General features: G+C 35.1%; 1 protein-coding gene across 1 annotated transcript in view; it reads right to left on the reverse strand.

Moving 5' to 3' along the window:
- LOC145671173 (protein Fer3-like) overlaps positions 1-14,984 on the reverse strand; it is a 39,968-nt gene extending 24,984 nt beyond the window's left edge. The window contains exon 1 of the mRNA XM_081740015.1: positions 14,108-14,984. Coding sequence (XP_081596141.1) covers positions 14,108-14,364 — 257 coding nt within the window. The 5' untranslated portion in view covers positions 14,365-14,984. The remainder of the gene's footprint in view (positions 1-14,107) is intronic.
- Positions 14,985-16,572: the final 1,588 nt, after the last annotated feature.

Genomic DNA, 16,572 nt, shown 5'->3' on the forward strand with positions numbered 1-16,572 from the left:
TAATTTTTCCATTGTATGCAGTTGCGTATATAGGGGGAGTTTCCCGCGATATGAACTCCCAAGAACCAAAATTTTAAAAAGTTGCTAGAATAAAATCTAAATTTGCGCTTTTAGTCTCCACATTAACAAAAAAGTTTTCCGGAGTAGGACACTGACCCCCCCCTTCCGAATAGAAATCCTGGCTTTGCCACTGATTGTATGTAAAGTTTTGTTTATTGTTAGTGTGTTTTGATCATTGCACATGGTAGACAAACAGATCACTAACAATACACGTCACTATTGATGGTAGAGGAGGAATATTTTTGGTAAATCAATAAACAATGAAGAAATTGATTCCCGACAGACGATAAGATATTAGCAGACTTATATACAAATGCAACTGAAGTTTCTTGTTCAGGTACCGATATTGAAATGAGACGTTGAGTAGTTTTCTTATCCAGAGGATTGGTTAGAAGTTTGAAGCGTAGCACCTATAGCTAATGCAAAAGCACTTGCTAATGCAAAAAGCAAAACTCCGGAGAAAAGCGATCCTACATGGGCTGCCTTATGTTTTGATGACAACATCGGCGCTATTAGAATACCTGATGATGAACTGTTCCTAATTTGTGAAGTTGCAGATTCTTCACACACTCTGCAATATAATTTTATTCTTACGTATAATATGACTGTAGACGAACAATTTCTCATTTTTTGGGTGCGCTGTCTCTTTTGACAATATATACCCAGTAAGATCACCCATTGCAAAACGCAATGCACAACTATCCTGAAGTGGTCACTTCTAGAGCGGAGGAAAAACTCAAAGTTATCATATATTACAACACAACAAAATCACACGTTCACACTAACAATCATATGGCTCGCTGTTAGATTACAAAACAATGAACAAAATGGCCTATGACAGTATTTTACATAACTGATGTAAGTGGACTCAACACTTATGGCATTGTGTCATCAAAGCGTAATTTCAAACGAGAAACAGACATTTAAAAAGTTTGAAATGCCGTAAATTCTTCATTTCGTCTGGTTAGCAGTTCGCCAACGTTGAGAAAAAATCACGGAGAATGGAAGCTTCCCTGCATACTGAAGAGGAACAGTCTAAGAAATTCTCTCCAGCAAAGAGGGAGCACAAAACAAGAACTTTCTGCCGCAAATGCAAGCTACATGAATGTACTGACATGTAACATTTTCGAAGTGTAACATTCCGATTTTGATAAAATTTGGCAGGTAGATATTACACATGAAATAAACGAATACGTGTTTTTTCTTTTCTGGGGAAAACTGTTTTAAGGGGTAAAAGCCTCCACCCAAAATTTGGAGAAATTTGAGGTCCGAAAGACAAGAAGAAGTTAGCCGGAGTGAATGAAATTGTGCACAGATATTATAAACGTTAAATAATGGAATATGTGTTTCGTATTTCCCTGGGAAAAATGGTTGGGTGGGGCACAGACCCCTTCAAACCTTTGATCTCGAAATATCAAAAGCACTAATAACAGTACGTCAAAAATGCCTACTGGACATGGAGAATTGCAACGAAACTATGTTTACATTTCATCACGACTTATCAAAGTGCTAATTAGTGTAGTGAAAAGTACCTAAAAAGACATGGAGAATTGTAAAACAATTACCTGTGACTAATTAATTTTTAAATTTTGTTACGCAGAAATAAGTTTTCTTCTTGCAAATTTCAATATTATACTTCTGAATAGTGTTTTACTTCATAATAAAACCTTCCTTTTGCAAATAATAATAATAATAATAATAATAATAATAATAATAATAATAATAATAATAATAATAATAATAAATAAAAATAATAAATAAATAAATAAGTTTGTATTTAGTTTTATGTCCCATGGTTTTGCCAGGTAGGCTAAAGAAGACTTGAATTTACTGATTATAGTGGAATCCGAACCACTTTGGTCATTCAATGCTCTCCCACCAGGAATCGAATCTTGAACCTCATACGCCAAAGGCTTGCGTTCTTGCCACTAGACCAGCGAGGAAAGATAAACAAACATATATAGGAATATGTAAATTAAACTCACAACCAGACGTGGCTAGTGAGGGAAGTCGTAAGCCAAAGTGTTCCAGACAAGTCACACAAACACGAAGTACATACTGCAGCATTTGGGATTGGCGAATCTTTACAGGGAGAATGAGAAAGTCCGATTTCTATGGAATGGTGGACGGATTTGTTTTCCTTCTCTCTGACAAGGGTCAGAAGTGATGGATTACTTACAACAAATCGTACCAGAAGAAACTGAAGAATTCCTAATTTATTTTGATCAACATTACGCATCAGGTAGTCTCTGGAGTATGCGACTTTCATCTTACGGTGATCTTACGATTCAGTTTCTTTGCTAGCCTCTTTTGTTTCCTCGCAACATACCCGTTCATATAGCAAAGTTACAGAAAGAGACACGAACGAGTAAATTGATAGAATCTTCGAATTTGAAATTCCAAAAGGTTGAACCTGTCCATTCTTCCTTGTGGATGGACATTACAAAAGGATGAGGCCATGGTTTCAACTGCATCGAACAAGAACAGCCAGATGAATTATCGAAGAAGAGGATAAAATGGAAGACGACTAGCCTTCAAAGGCGCTTGTTCAACTTAGTGATGGATTATTCTCAAAGAAACACCATACTCGTTCAATATCTGATTGGAATTGATTACTGCATAAGGCTGTAACTTTAGGGTATAATGTGTGCAATAAGGTTCGTAGAGCGATTAACTTATTGGTTCGTAAAGCAACGTTCTTTTTATTATAGAACGTTACGTTGTTTTTCAGTGCTTGTAGTGTATGATATCAATTGCTTAACTATATAGATTTATATTACGCATAAAATTGTGAAATATGTATCAGACTTAATGCGGCTAGCTTGTTAGATGTTTTTTTTTTTCTGAAACTGTGTAATATCATATGATAATTTGACTTTTTCTTTTTTGGTATCGAAACCGATGTTGTTATATAGTCAGAGTTACCATATGCCAGGTTTTTACCGGGACAGTCCCGGTTTGAAAGCTCTTGAAATGAAATGAAACCTTGAGTAGGATAGAGAAGACGGTGATTGTGAGAATGAATGAAATGGTGGAATGAAGAAAGTGAGAGAAAACGAGAGAACTCCGAGTTTATCCATGCACGCAGCGTCTGACTACCACAAAGCCCATTTGACGCAAGATGGGATAAAAACAGGGATCACATGAACCAGATGTGAGTGTTTCTACCACTGAACCACCGTGACCTCCATGAAGACTCTTATCCCGGTGTTTCGCCAGTTTACATTTTGTCCCGGTTCTCAGTCGTGAGAATATGTTCACCGTTTTTTGTATGCCTTATCCTCATTGCGGTATTCTAGATTACGTCTGTTTTACATAGTTTTCACATTAAAAGCTAAATATGTAACCTTAGTTTATAGTACATTTAAATATTGTAGAGCATTGCATACCACGGAGTACAGTTACATACATGCATACATGCATATATATATATATATATATATATATATATATATATATATATATATATATATATATATATATATATATATATGGTCTAGGAATTAATTCGTGCGGTTGGACAAGAGATGGCGCAACGAACGGAGCGTCCCACAGTTCCGTGTATCCACACATGTGTTGCAAACCCCTGTCATCGCGTATCGTTCGTAGTATAGGGCAGTGGATTAAAGCGTCAACAACACCAGTTTGTAGTTAAGTGAACATGGCGCAATTTGTGCCTGATAAAGTGTTTTTGCGGGGTGTCCTGCTGCATTACTTTAACATGCAGAAAAGTGCGACTGAAAGTCATCGTATTTTGGTGGAAGTGTATGGTGACCATGGTCTAGCTGAGCGAACGTGTCAGAAGTGGTTTGCACGGTTTAGAAGTGGGATTTCGGCTTGGCAGACCAAGAGCGAGCTGGACAGCCAAAAAAATTTCAAGACGAAGAATTGACAGCATTGCTCGAGCAGGATTCGTGTCAAACGCAGGAACAACTTGCAGCAGCATTAGGCGTTGATCAAACAACAGTCTCCAAACGCTTGAAAGCCATGGGAATGATTCAAAAGATGTCACATTGGGTTCCACATGAATTGAAAGACAGAGACGTTGAAAGACGAAAAACCATTTGCGAATTGCTGCTTCAACGACAGAGCAGAAAGGGGTTTCTGCATCGAATTATTACGGGTGATGAGAAGTGGATCCATTACGAGAACCCTAAACGAAAAAAGGTCTAGGTGAAACCAGGTGAACCAGGTCCATCACAACCAAAACGAGATATTCACTGTGCAAAGGTTATGCTGTGCATATGGTGGGATATGAAAGGTGTGGTGTACTATGAGCTGCTGCAACCGGGTGAAACTATGAATGGAGAACGTTATCGACGACAATTAATGCGTTTGAAGCAAGCTCTGGCCAGAACACGACCAGAATGGGAGAACAGACATGATAAACTTATTGTTCAACATGATAACGCTCGCCCACATGTCACAAAACCGGTCAAAACCTATTTAGAAAATGTCGGATGGGAAGTTTTACCCCACCCGCCGTATTCACCAGACGTTGCTCCTTCGGACTACTACTTGTTCGATTGCATGAACAACGATTTGATTGGACAGCGGTTTACTTCTTCAGAAGATATCGAAACATGGGTCTCTGACTGGATCGCTTCCAAGGATGAGGACTTCTTTCGCCACGGAATCCGTACATTGCCTGACAGATGGGCGAAAGTGGTGGCTAGCGATGAACAATATTTTTCTTAAGGTATTTATGTATTTTGTGTTTGTACTACAGCTTCAATGTGTGCGTACCAACCGCACGAATTAATTCCTAGACCAAATATATATATATATCTATATATATATATATATATATATATATATATATATAACTACGTTTCTGTGTTTAACCCTTTCTCCCGGAGGTTATGATTCATTGAAGCGTCATAATCAGTGCTATTGGCTGGTCTCTCTGTCTCTCTCTCGCTCTCTTTCTCTCCCTCTTCATAACAGTTTTACTTAGTGGACACTAAGTACACGGAACATGGATGTAAGAAAATAACAGGAATTAACGACCTGTGGAAAGAGTGGTAAAATGAACTGGACATCCCTGATTGTGAGATAAAATCAATATAAAATTCCTTCTGTGAGCCAGAAACACTGGGCGCTAAGTCTACGGGCGCTACATGCACGGAACAATTCTTACATCATTTTGCCGCACTGAGAAAAAAAATTGAAGATGACATACTTAAAAAGATAGGTTACATGAGTAATTCCTGTAGTTTTTGGACTTAACGTACAGTAGACGTATAACTGAAAACGCATGTTTTATAATACTTTCTATATAAGTGTTCCATCTATACGTACTTTCCGTATGAAACAATGTAGGCGGTCAGGATCTCACATACAAATGGACGTATATAACATATAGCTGACGAAGGTAACATAAGTATATGTATGTGATATTCGGAAAACTGATAGATGTCAGACATCCTGCAACGGAATGATGTAACATCTAAGGGCTGTGCCTATGTAGCATACGGATAACGTATGCTCCGTACTGATTTCTATAGTAAGCAAGAGGATACCGTATATTTGTACAGTACAATATACCGCTGTCTGGAGAACTGATTTTTCTCTGTGTGCTAGTAAGAAAATAATGCAATTTTTTTTCATTCCGGGTTTTGTTATACTAACTAAATTAACCTATATTGTTTTAAATTAAGCTATAATATACTCAAAATGTGGTGGTAGTTCAAGAGGAAAATCAGTTTTGAATGTTATTTTAGGAAGATGCAGTAGTGGATAGATACAGCTAAATATGGATTAAGAGCTCCGATTTAACCATGGGTCATAAACATTTTTTTTTATCATTTATGTCTCGGGTCTATTAATACTTTCCATCCTAGGGGCATTTAAATTGACAAAGTCATGTGTCCTGGAGAAAATAAGGTTATTTTAAAACATCATATCTTTCTGTTTTCACTCTAAACGGTTGAAACCTTCAGAAATGAAAGTAAAAGGACAACTCTACTAGAAGATGTCCGGTTTCTATACAAGACATAAGTGATTAATTATTGCAAACAATAACTATTTCTTGAATAGTAATAATGCTTGAGTGTTGTGAATGAAAATGATATACCTTTTTAGTTCTCTTTCTTAATGACTGAAAGGCATTCTTGGATCAGGTTTGCCAATAGATAAATCACATAGCACTCAAAGTTACTTTTTCAAATAAAAGAGCATACAAAATTCATTTTTGGTTGGCATTTTAAATTCCCAAACGTCACTCGAATTTAACGTCAGTTTACAGCCTGTCGTTCCAACTACAAGAGGTTCAGGCCGGTAGCCAGCCCAAAAATGTAGGGGGGGCGATCGAACTATATTATATTTCATCACCATATTGTAGTTCATTTGCAAGCCTACCATTAAAATTTTAGGGGTCCCGTAAAAATTTAGGGAGACCCGGCCTCCTAGCCCCCCTTGGATACGGGCCTGAGGAGATTTGAAAGTGTTAAGTTTCTTTGAAAAAAATGCACAATAGTTCAATGTAAACGACAGATATGTTAATTGGCTGCGCCGGTAAATGCTTCATGGGATGGGGAATATTAAAGTTGTAATTTATTGTATTAATAATCGATTTTTCTTATGGAGATTTTGATAAATAATAGATCGTCGTATAATAATAACTTTAATATGTCTCATAAAGCTTCCTATCAGTTGTGCCCTTTTTCAAATTCTATAATCTTATTGTATAATTTGGTTTAACGGGAGGAAATGTTGTTCAAAGATGAGAATTACACCAATCGGTGGACCTTATTGAGATTAACAAATGGATACGCGTGAATGTAAAACTAACGCGTTGTTTAAAAAAAAAATGGAGAAAAAGCAATATATATATATATATACAGGGTGTTTCAAAACAACACCAACAACGTTTGGAAGGTGATTTCTGATACCAAGATAAGACGAAAAGTATAGACCAACCTGGGAGCACAAATGATTCCTTTCGGAGTTATAGGCTGCCTAAAACATGAAAAAATGAACTTTAAAGGTTCATAGCTCCAAAACTATGGGACCTACCGTAGTCGGGTCAAGACTTCATTTGGGGCTGCGGTGGCTCATTGGTAGAGCGTTCACCTCTGGTGTTTGGGGTCCCGGGTTCGATTCCCGCCCCGGCCAAGTGAACTTTGTGGTGAACAAACACCGTGTGCGTGGGTTTTCTCGGGATTCTCCCGTTTCCTCCCACTTACTTCATTCCACCATTTCATTCATTTATCATCACCACCGTCTCTTTTAGGCTAACCGGCATTAGCATGGGACGTAAAACTCAAAGATTTCATTTCATTTTTTCAAGACTTTATTTAGGAACTAGTATGTGCCATATCCAAATATCCATGTTTCAGAATCCTAAGGTACTTTCGCAACAATTTTTATAGAGATAGTTGGTGAATGCCAGTAGCCTTACACCCTCTATAAAAATTCTTGCGTGAGTACCTTAGCAGGCCCGTAGCCAGCCTCCAAATTTAGGGGGGGCTAAATGTAAATTAGGGTGGGCACACACACAGAGAGACAGACATTATATATATATATAGTGTCTGTCTCCGTGTGTGATGATGAGTAATTTCTTATGCTCTTAAAATTAAAACTACAGCGTGAAGGAATTATTATTAAAATTTTCCCCTATAGCGTTAGTACAACTGTACCTGAAAGCTAGAATACTGTGCGTTTCCTTTTTATTTATTTGCTATGGCGACAATTTTTTTCCCGTTTTCTCATCTTCTAGGAAATAAAAAAATATTAAAAAAAATAGTTGGCCGAACGAACTAATCATTAAAATTTCCAAAGAATTAGTACAGGAAATACGTTTTTTAATTTTTGATCGACTAAAAAATATTTGTGAAACTTGAAGAAATGACATGTAGAGAGTAATGACATTTAATACTACCTTCAAAGAGATTCTACAGAGAAGGGTCTCAAAATCTTAAATCAATATTTGGAAATACATGTGGCCTAAACAAATATATGCATATTGGAAAAATGAAATTAACATCTTACCTGTATTATTATTTACATCTCCTTAAATATGAAACTTTATATTTCTTCAAATATCACGCGCTTTATTTTACACTTGTACTTCTAAACATTTTTTGATCAGTTTTTTTATGGTGATGTTCGAAAGAAATAATGATATGTTTATGGATTTTTGCTATCTACAAATTTATAAATTTCATAAGATTAAGAAACACAAACACAACACGCATATACACACTCCTCATGTTAACACACTATAGTAGAAACAAATTGAACATTTGAACAATCACTAACAACACAATCACAGTATAAGTCTCCTTGTTTTGGATGCTGCCAATCTTAGAATAATTGTGTTCAGATCGAGCTTTTTGGTGATGTCCTTGTTGTAACTCAACAAAACAAGATCGGCACGGTGCAGTTAATGTACAATTCCTTTTGAAAAAAAATGCCCTAACAAAGAAAGAATTCCTCTCACCTGAAGTAGTCCTATATAACGGTTGACCGGCTTCAGGGCAGAAATTTAGTAAAGAAAATATTCAAATTTACAAAGGTAGGCATAATTTCTAATTGCTTTCTTTTTTGTAACTGAAAAAATACTTTTGGCATAGAAGCCGTGAATTCCATTTTATCACAACACATTTTAAATTTTTAGACTTCGCGGATCCCATAGGCAGGTCACGCGGACCCCCGAGGTCCGCGGACTCCAGTTTGAGAACCACTGCTCTAGACTCTTTGGAACATACTATCAACAATCTTTTAGGAGGATTGCTACTAAAGTCATGTTTAAGTAAAAATAATCTGTCATGTTTTGGTACTCGAGCATTCAAATAAGAAACAATTCCAAAAAAAAGTTCCCTGTTCTAGCGCAGTTACCTTCTTTCTCGAAACGAAATTGATAAGAGAAGTAACAGTTCATTAAATTTTCTTTGTATAGTACAGTTCATATCAAAGTATACATGAAATTCTTCTTTACATTGTACAAATAAGAATTCGAGATCAGTTGCTTTCGTAGGTACTAAAAAGTTTAAGTTAAGAACTAATGATTTAAACAGCTATTTACTATTTCTATTGAAGATATCTCTTCTTCAAAATGAAACTACATTAACAAATTGTTACTTTTGTGGGCTACCTCGTAGCCTCATGGGTACAGCGCTCGCCTTCGGCGCGTCTGGTTTCGGGTTCAAACCGTACTGGGAGTCCTCGGAGTCAAACCGATAGTGATTTGGATGTTACTTTAAACTATAAGTCCCGTGTCTATATAGCCTCCTTGCAGAAGAGAGACGCTCAACTCCCCAACGCACCTTGTTTTAAGTCAAAGGTCAAATTTCAAATTTATAAAGAATTATACATATTATCATCCAATAAGGTTCAATTTTTAATTGAAAATTCTGTTTTTCGTATAAGTGCAACTACTACCTCCGTTTAGTCCGCTGCATTTTTTGTTTACATACCAGAAAATTGCAAGGTATTCTTTTACAAAATAGTAACTTTGGATGATTAGGCTTACGTCTGATGATCTGAATGAACATTTGATTCTGGCACCAAAGATTGGCAACAATTATTAAATTATTTTAATATAAGTATCTAATAATTCATCCCCGATAAATATTAAGTCAATCGAACTTATCTTTAGTTTAAAGATATATTAACAATATTGCTTACTTATTCCAAGTTATTTAACAAATAATCCAGTTGCTGCTACACTACAATGTCACTCTTCAATTCAACTTCGGTGCATCTTCAGAAACCAGCATCGATCAACTTTCAATTACAACCATGTTCAACTCAACAGAACAAGAGTAAATACAATTCAGAAAAGGATACTTTTCTTACTCCGTTATCACGTGACATAAAACGTAGTCAAAATCGCCTGTGTGGTTTAAAGCGAAACAGTTGCGACCCCCTGTTGAGGGATGCTGTCTTTTCAATCTCTCGCATATTGACCGAAAGCCAATGACTCACAGCAAAAGGATGTTTTCAGTTGCAAATTCCAAAAAAGGACAGGAAAAAGTAAACTCTTAAAGGTAAGATTAAGGTAAAAGTATGTTATTTCTGAACACAAATGCATGTTTGCCGATAGAATAACCATAAATTATTTTTCTCCTGCAGCGAGGGTTGTTTGCACATGAAGCATTAAAACAAAGTCTCGCGCTCAAAGAAATATTAGCAATTCAAAGAAGCGTAGCGCATAAATAGGCCAATACTTTAAATGAGGATAATAAAAGTAAATTTTAATTTAGCACTCTAAAGTACATTTGGAAATACAATTTCTTCCAACATTTCAGTCAGTGTTCGAATTAAACTTTCGAATTTCCCCGGCATTTCCCGTTAATTCGAACTATGATTTTAGTTAGGGGGCTGCAAAAAATTTAGGGGGGGCTGAGCCCGCCCTAGCCCCCCCTGACTACGGGTCTGTACCTTAGGATTCTGAAACGTATATTTTTGGATAGCTCACATATTGGTTCCTAAGTGAAGACTTGACTGACTACGGTAGATCCCATTGTTTTGGAGCTATGAACCTTTAAAATTCATTTTTTCGTGTTTTCGGCAGCCTATAACTCCGAAAGAAAGCATTTGTGCACCCATGTTAGTTTATACTTTTCGTCTTATGTTGGTATCAGGAATCACTTCCCAAACGTTGTCAGTGTTATTTTGAAACACGCTGTATATATAAAAATAAAAGTGACTATGTTTGTGAATTAATAACTCCTTAACCACCCATCCGATCTCGATCAAATTTTCAACATAGATTAGGTTCGGTCCAGGGAAGGATTTTATCATTTCTCTTTGATGGTGCAACTTAGAAGAGGAGGAGGAGGGATATATATATATATATATATATATATATATATATATATATATATATATATATATATATATATATATATATATATATATATATGATCGAAAATGGCCAATATTGGTGTTGAATTCATAGTTTTCGAGTTCGGTGAGATGAATAGTGACACGTCCGATGCCGTTTAAATCCAAATTCAACCCACAATAGTAATATTTAAATTTTATTTACATTGATTACTTACTATTGTCTAATTTTTCATTTATAGTTTCTTTGTTTCTATTGATTTGATAGCACTTCAGTAATAGTGACTGACTAATAGAACATATTACTACTAATTTTTCTTATCTTAATCCAGCGAAGCAGATAATTGACGCTAGTTAATTTGTAAATTTGAACATTGATTTTGCACGAGAACTATGTCACTTACTGTATTGAGTTGAAACTAATATTGAAATATACATGTAATGTCTAGAGCAACCTAAAGCATAAAAAGCATAACAGTAATTTACACATATGGTTGGTACCTTGAACATGATTGTGGTTGTCTAAGGGTCCAGGAGAAAATAATTTTAAAAGCATAGTAAAGCATAATTTTAGAAAACAAAGCAGCACAATTCTTGGAAAATTCTGTTTAACTCCAAGTTTAACATACTGTTTTAATATTTTTTTTAAAAACCAATATTTACAATACAAAATCATTGAGAACATAACAATGCAACAATGAAAATCTTACTTTTGTTTCTGTAAACTTTTCGGTGTAATACTTTAATGTGCAGAAAAAAAGGAAAACTACAATGAATAGTATCGCCAACAATGAATAGTACACTCCACACTATATTGTTATATGTACTTGAGCACTTTCTGTACTTTTTGGAGGCATCTTTACTTTTTCTTTACGTATATATATGCACCTCTAAGGCGCACACAAGTAATAAAAAGCTGACTCAAGTAAACCATCTCTCTCCACAGTGCATTAAGTAGAAAGTTCATTAAATATGAAAGAAAATGGTTGCATAAAATATTAATAAATAGATCTAGATATTTAGAATATTTAATGTATAGTAAATATTATACGCAGCAGCGCAAATCTGTCTTCAACATTGGGAGGAGACAAGTAAGACCGTTTCCATTTTTTTTTAAGCGATGCTCAAAATATTTGTGAAGTTGAAAAACAATCCTGTGGAGGATCGGGGAGCAGAGTTGTCTTCAACATTCAGAGGCCAGTACATTTGAGGCTTATTCTGGGGGGACATCAACTTCATCTCACTTCCCTTTGCGGCAAACGGAGACAAATTATCACATTTCTTTCCCAAAAAACACATTTCAAATCGGATTATTGGGGAGACAGTCCCCTCAGTTCCAAGATTGAACTGGACATGTCTCTCTCATCCCCCCGGGATTTGCGTCAGTGATTATACGTTATACAGGATTAATCTAAAACAACGATTGAAATTAACAAAAAAGCATAATAAAGCATAATTTGGAAAAATAGAGCATAATTAAACAAAAAAATAAAGCATAATGTAGGTTGCTCTAGTAATGTCACTATGCTCTCCATTGATACTAGCAAGATAGTGCATAGTATGGTTAATGAAATAAAGCCTAAAAGTTTTATTAACTCTTAAATAGTAATTTCTGTGTAACTGAAATACTATACAAGCATAAAACATATATGAGATGATAGCCCAGATGGAGCTGGACAAAATAACGTGTTTGAGGATAATCTCATGTGTAGTTTCCGAGAAAATCGAAAGAAATAAACTTTTGTGACGCTATAAAGTATATCAGCGTTGCCAATGTAGAACACAATGTAAGTGCCACCTTGAAATACTTTCACTTATTTTATTTTTTAATACGTTTATGCTTTAGTTAAATTTTCATACATAGCTTCACTTCATTATATGCTAGGTTGTATTTCTAAGCAATAATATTTTCTATTTGATGACGCTTGGGCACAATTAACTACGTTTTGTCTCTACTCTTAAAGCAACTATTGTTTTCGGCACTTAAATTGTTTTCTACAGCGAGTCTTCAATATTATTGACAGATTTTATTTTGTTGGAATAAATTATTGTTTGTTTCTGTACTGTATCTGCAGCCAAATAAAATGTTAACTTTCAGGTGTATCTATTGTTGTTCGTCCTTTTCTAACGGTTACACTAATACTACTTAAAAATAAATACATAAAAAAAAATAAAAAAAAAAATATGAAAAAGTAAAACTTCATAGATAGGGAATAAGCAATAAAAAATGTTTACGACACATTGAATTGAAGCTCTTAATTCATAGTGGCTTTGTCCTGTCCTGCTCCCTGTTAAATCGTAATTCTTGGAAGTGGGCACTTCATTTTAACAATACACTGTACACCAGTGTTTCTCAAAGTGTGGATCGCGACCCATTGGTGGGTTGCAGGTCGTTTTTTGGTGAGTCGCGGAAAGTTTATCCTTTTAAAAAAAAATGATGCAGAAACATTTGTGAAGTACTGTTCAGAAAATGAAAATTGCGAGCATTCGTTAATGAGGTGACGAATATATGGTTACTTAGAGCCCTGCCCTCTTATACAGTCACTAGAGATGCTGGGTTAGTATGGAAAGAGAGTGGATGAGTTAAAATCTTTCACGAGGTAGGGCATTGCGTTAGGAGTAGTGTTAGCTCTGTGTTACTTTTCTATGGAAACTCTCTTTGTACATGCGTACGATTTGAAATGATGTAGTTATTTAAAAAGACATTTGCATCACATTTGCTCGATCGTCACCGACTTATATTCTCGTATCGATAGGCCCAGTATGTTAATAAATTTACATTACAATTTAATTTGAAAATGAGATATTTACAATAGACATAAAAGAAACCAACTAAATTTTGATTTATTAAAATTTAAGCATCGAGCTCTACTTTGAAACATTCGTAATCGCTCGGAGTGTTCACAACATCCTCAAATACTGTAAATTGCATGTTAGTCATTCATACGAGCTGTTATTGAACGAACTGAAATTAGAGATATGATTTACAAAATTTAATTGCTTTGAAATACACCTCCATTACGTAGAATGTCAATGTGTATTTGAATGAAAGTAGGTGAGTCACAAAATACTTTTTGTTATTAATGTGAGTCGCAGTAACAAGTTTGAGAACCACTGCTGTACACCATAACAAATTATTATTATTATTAATAATATTAATAATAATAATAATAATAATAATGAGAAGAAGAAGAAGACGATGGAACGAAATATTTAGGTACAAAATATATGAATATTTTCTAACATAAACTCTTACCTTTGTTGCACCATACACTGAGCACGATTGGGTCCTGATGTCCAAAGATCGCAAGGAAGTCCCAATAAATCTGGCTGATATTGCACCACGGGTTGAGGGCCGTCCCAGAGAGGGCACGAGCTATACGGGCCTGCTGCCCCGTGGCCACTGTAGGTGAGCTCGTAACCAAGCTCTGTGTTCGTGAGGTCCCACAAGGATGTCGGCGGGTCCGAAGGATAGGCAGATGAGAAATTTGGGTGCCCAGGACACGAGGACATCCCCTCATATATCCTGCGAAATATCTTGCAGATTTTGTCCTTTCCTCTTATATATTGACACTTTGTCTTCTATCCTCCGTTGTTTAGAACGAAAAAAAAAAAGTAATAAAGTGTTGAATTTTGTTTGTTTTTCAAAATTAATACTTGGTTGATGTTATCTGATCAACCATTACTTTCAAAATATTTCATTCTGCTCATTGTCATTAAATTGTTCTCATATTTAGTCCAAATGTTGCTTAGTAGTATCAATGGCGAAAAAAGGGTCCACTAGGTAAATGAGTATTAACCAATTCGACTCAATATTTTCTTTTCCATTAGTCACAAGTATATTTTTTTCGTTGAAAATAGCTCACAATAAACATAAATTGATAGCAGTGAATGTTAAATGAGGTCACCAATTTAAATGATCCATAAATGTAAGTAAAAATTTGGTGTAAATTAACATTATGAATATATGAATAATATGAAGAAATAATAGATATCTCACTTATCGATCTTGCTGCATTTTGCTTAAGAAATTGTCTCGCTATTGTCCCTTTTGACCACACACACAGATAGAACTGTTCCACCCTTTTGTCTTAACTTCACCGCTTTGACTACCAGTGGTAAAGTACCCATTTCTCCACAAAGTCGCATGTATGTCCAGTATTCGTCTTTACAGTTGCTACTGCGCTATATGGTGGGCGTGTCACACAACGATTTCTATTGGCTTTTGTTACACTTGGCCACGCCTAAAACCTGTCATCACTGCATACTCACCATTTTCTGTCCCTATCCCTTCCAGAGAACGGTAGGGTGAGATTTCATCTAACTGTTTCCGGTTTAATATCCAACTGTTATTAAACGCTCATCATGGAAATCAGCCACTTTATTAGTTGTATAAACTTGACGTGATATTGGACATTTGTTCTGGGCAAGGATTTTATCGACCACGTTACGCTACCCCATTTTCTATCTTGTACCTCCACTTTCCCCTATCTTTGTCCGTTCATTGTTGGAACAGTTACATAAAGAGCTGGATCTTGTAGAGAATTCAGCGAATCGTCGAGGCAACACGCTGAAACATGTTATAATAATATATCTTCATATTTACTACGATTAGCACAACAACATGTGTTACCGTATATAAGACATTTTTTTTAATTTTATTTAATCTAATTTAATTTTGTTTGATTATATTTTTATATTTTGCAACTTGTGTAGCAAACTGCTAACAATTTTAACTTTTGCAAAAAAAAAAAAAAAAAAAAAAAAAGTTTAAATTTTCTTAAGCAAAAAATTAATATTATTATTATTTATGTATTATTAAGTATTTTAAATTCTTTTGTGGACAAGGTATCATAACCATTTTTTTAAAATATTACGAACAAGTATGATAATAATAAAAAGTAAAGCATATACAGGGCCGGATTTAGCGGGATGCATGTTCACCCTCCCCTCCCTTCGTTGTAAATATACACTATCTAAAATGAGAAGCCAACAGCGAAAATAGCAAGTTTCATAAGGATTCTGTACGATACTAGTATCCATCATATTTCAAGTTTCTACGATTAAAAAAAAATTCTGATCTAAAACATCAAGCTAATTACATACTGAGAATTATACCGATACAAAGAGGCCGTGGTAAAGCGTTGGCTTTGCATTCGGAAAATCGTGGGATCGATTTCCGAAACCAAACACTAGGCATTTATAGGGCAATTCATCATTTACACCACAGATGCCTAAAGACATTCAAAAATTCAAATTTAATTCAAATGTACTGATAGTTATTGGTGCGCTCTCTTCAGAAAATTCTGAATCCGACACTTTTCCTTTTCTGTTTATTCATTAGGGTCAAATCTTGTGACTTAAATTCCACGTATTTATATAATAACCAAACCTCTAAAAGTTTATAAAGACACATAAACCAAATCATAAAAGAATATTCTAACAATTTTAATTTTAATCTATCGTTTTACTCCTAAAATTAATTACACTGAAACTCCAATTGTCCTTACTAATGACTGCTGGATGCAATGCGGATATGAAGAAATCCGAATAGTCAGTACAATCATCAAGAGGCTATGTTATAAAATTAAAAAAAAAATCTCTAAAATAGCTTTTGTTTAATAAAAAGCTATATCTAATGCATGTTGAAAATAATACCACTTTTACTACAAATAAATAGAGTACAATAGTAGTGCATACGTATCTCTATAGGTGCTAGTA

Source organism: Thermobia domestica, chromosome 15 (assembly GCF_964235325.1).
Source record: "Thermobia domestica chromosome 15, izTheDome1.hap1.1, whole genome shotgun sequence".
Taxonomy (NCBI): Eukaryota; Metazoa; Arthropoda; class Insecta; order Zygentoma; family Lepismatidae; genus Thermobia; species Thermobia domestica.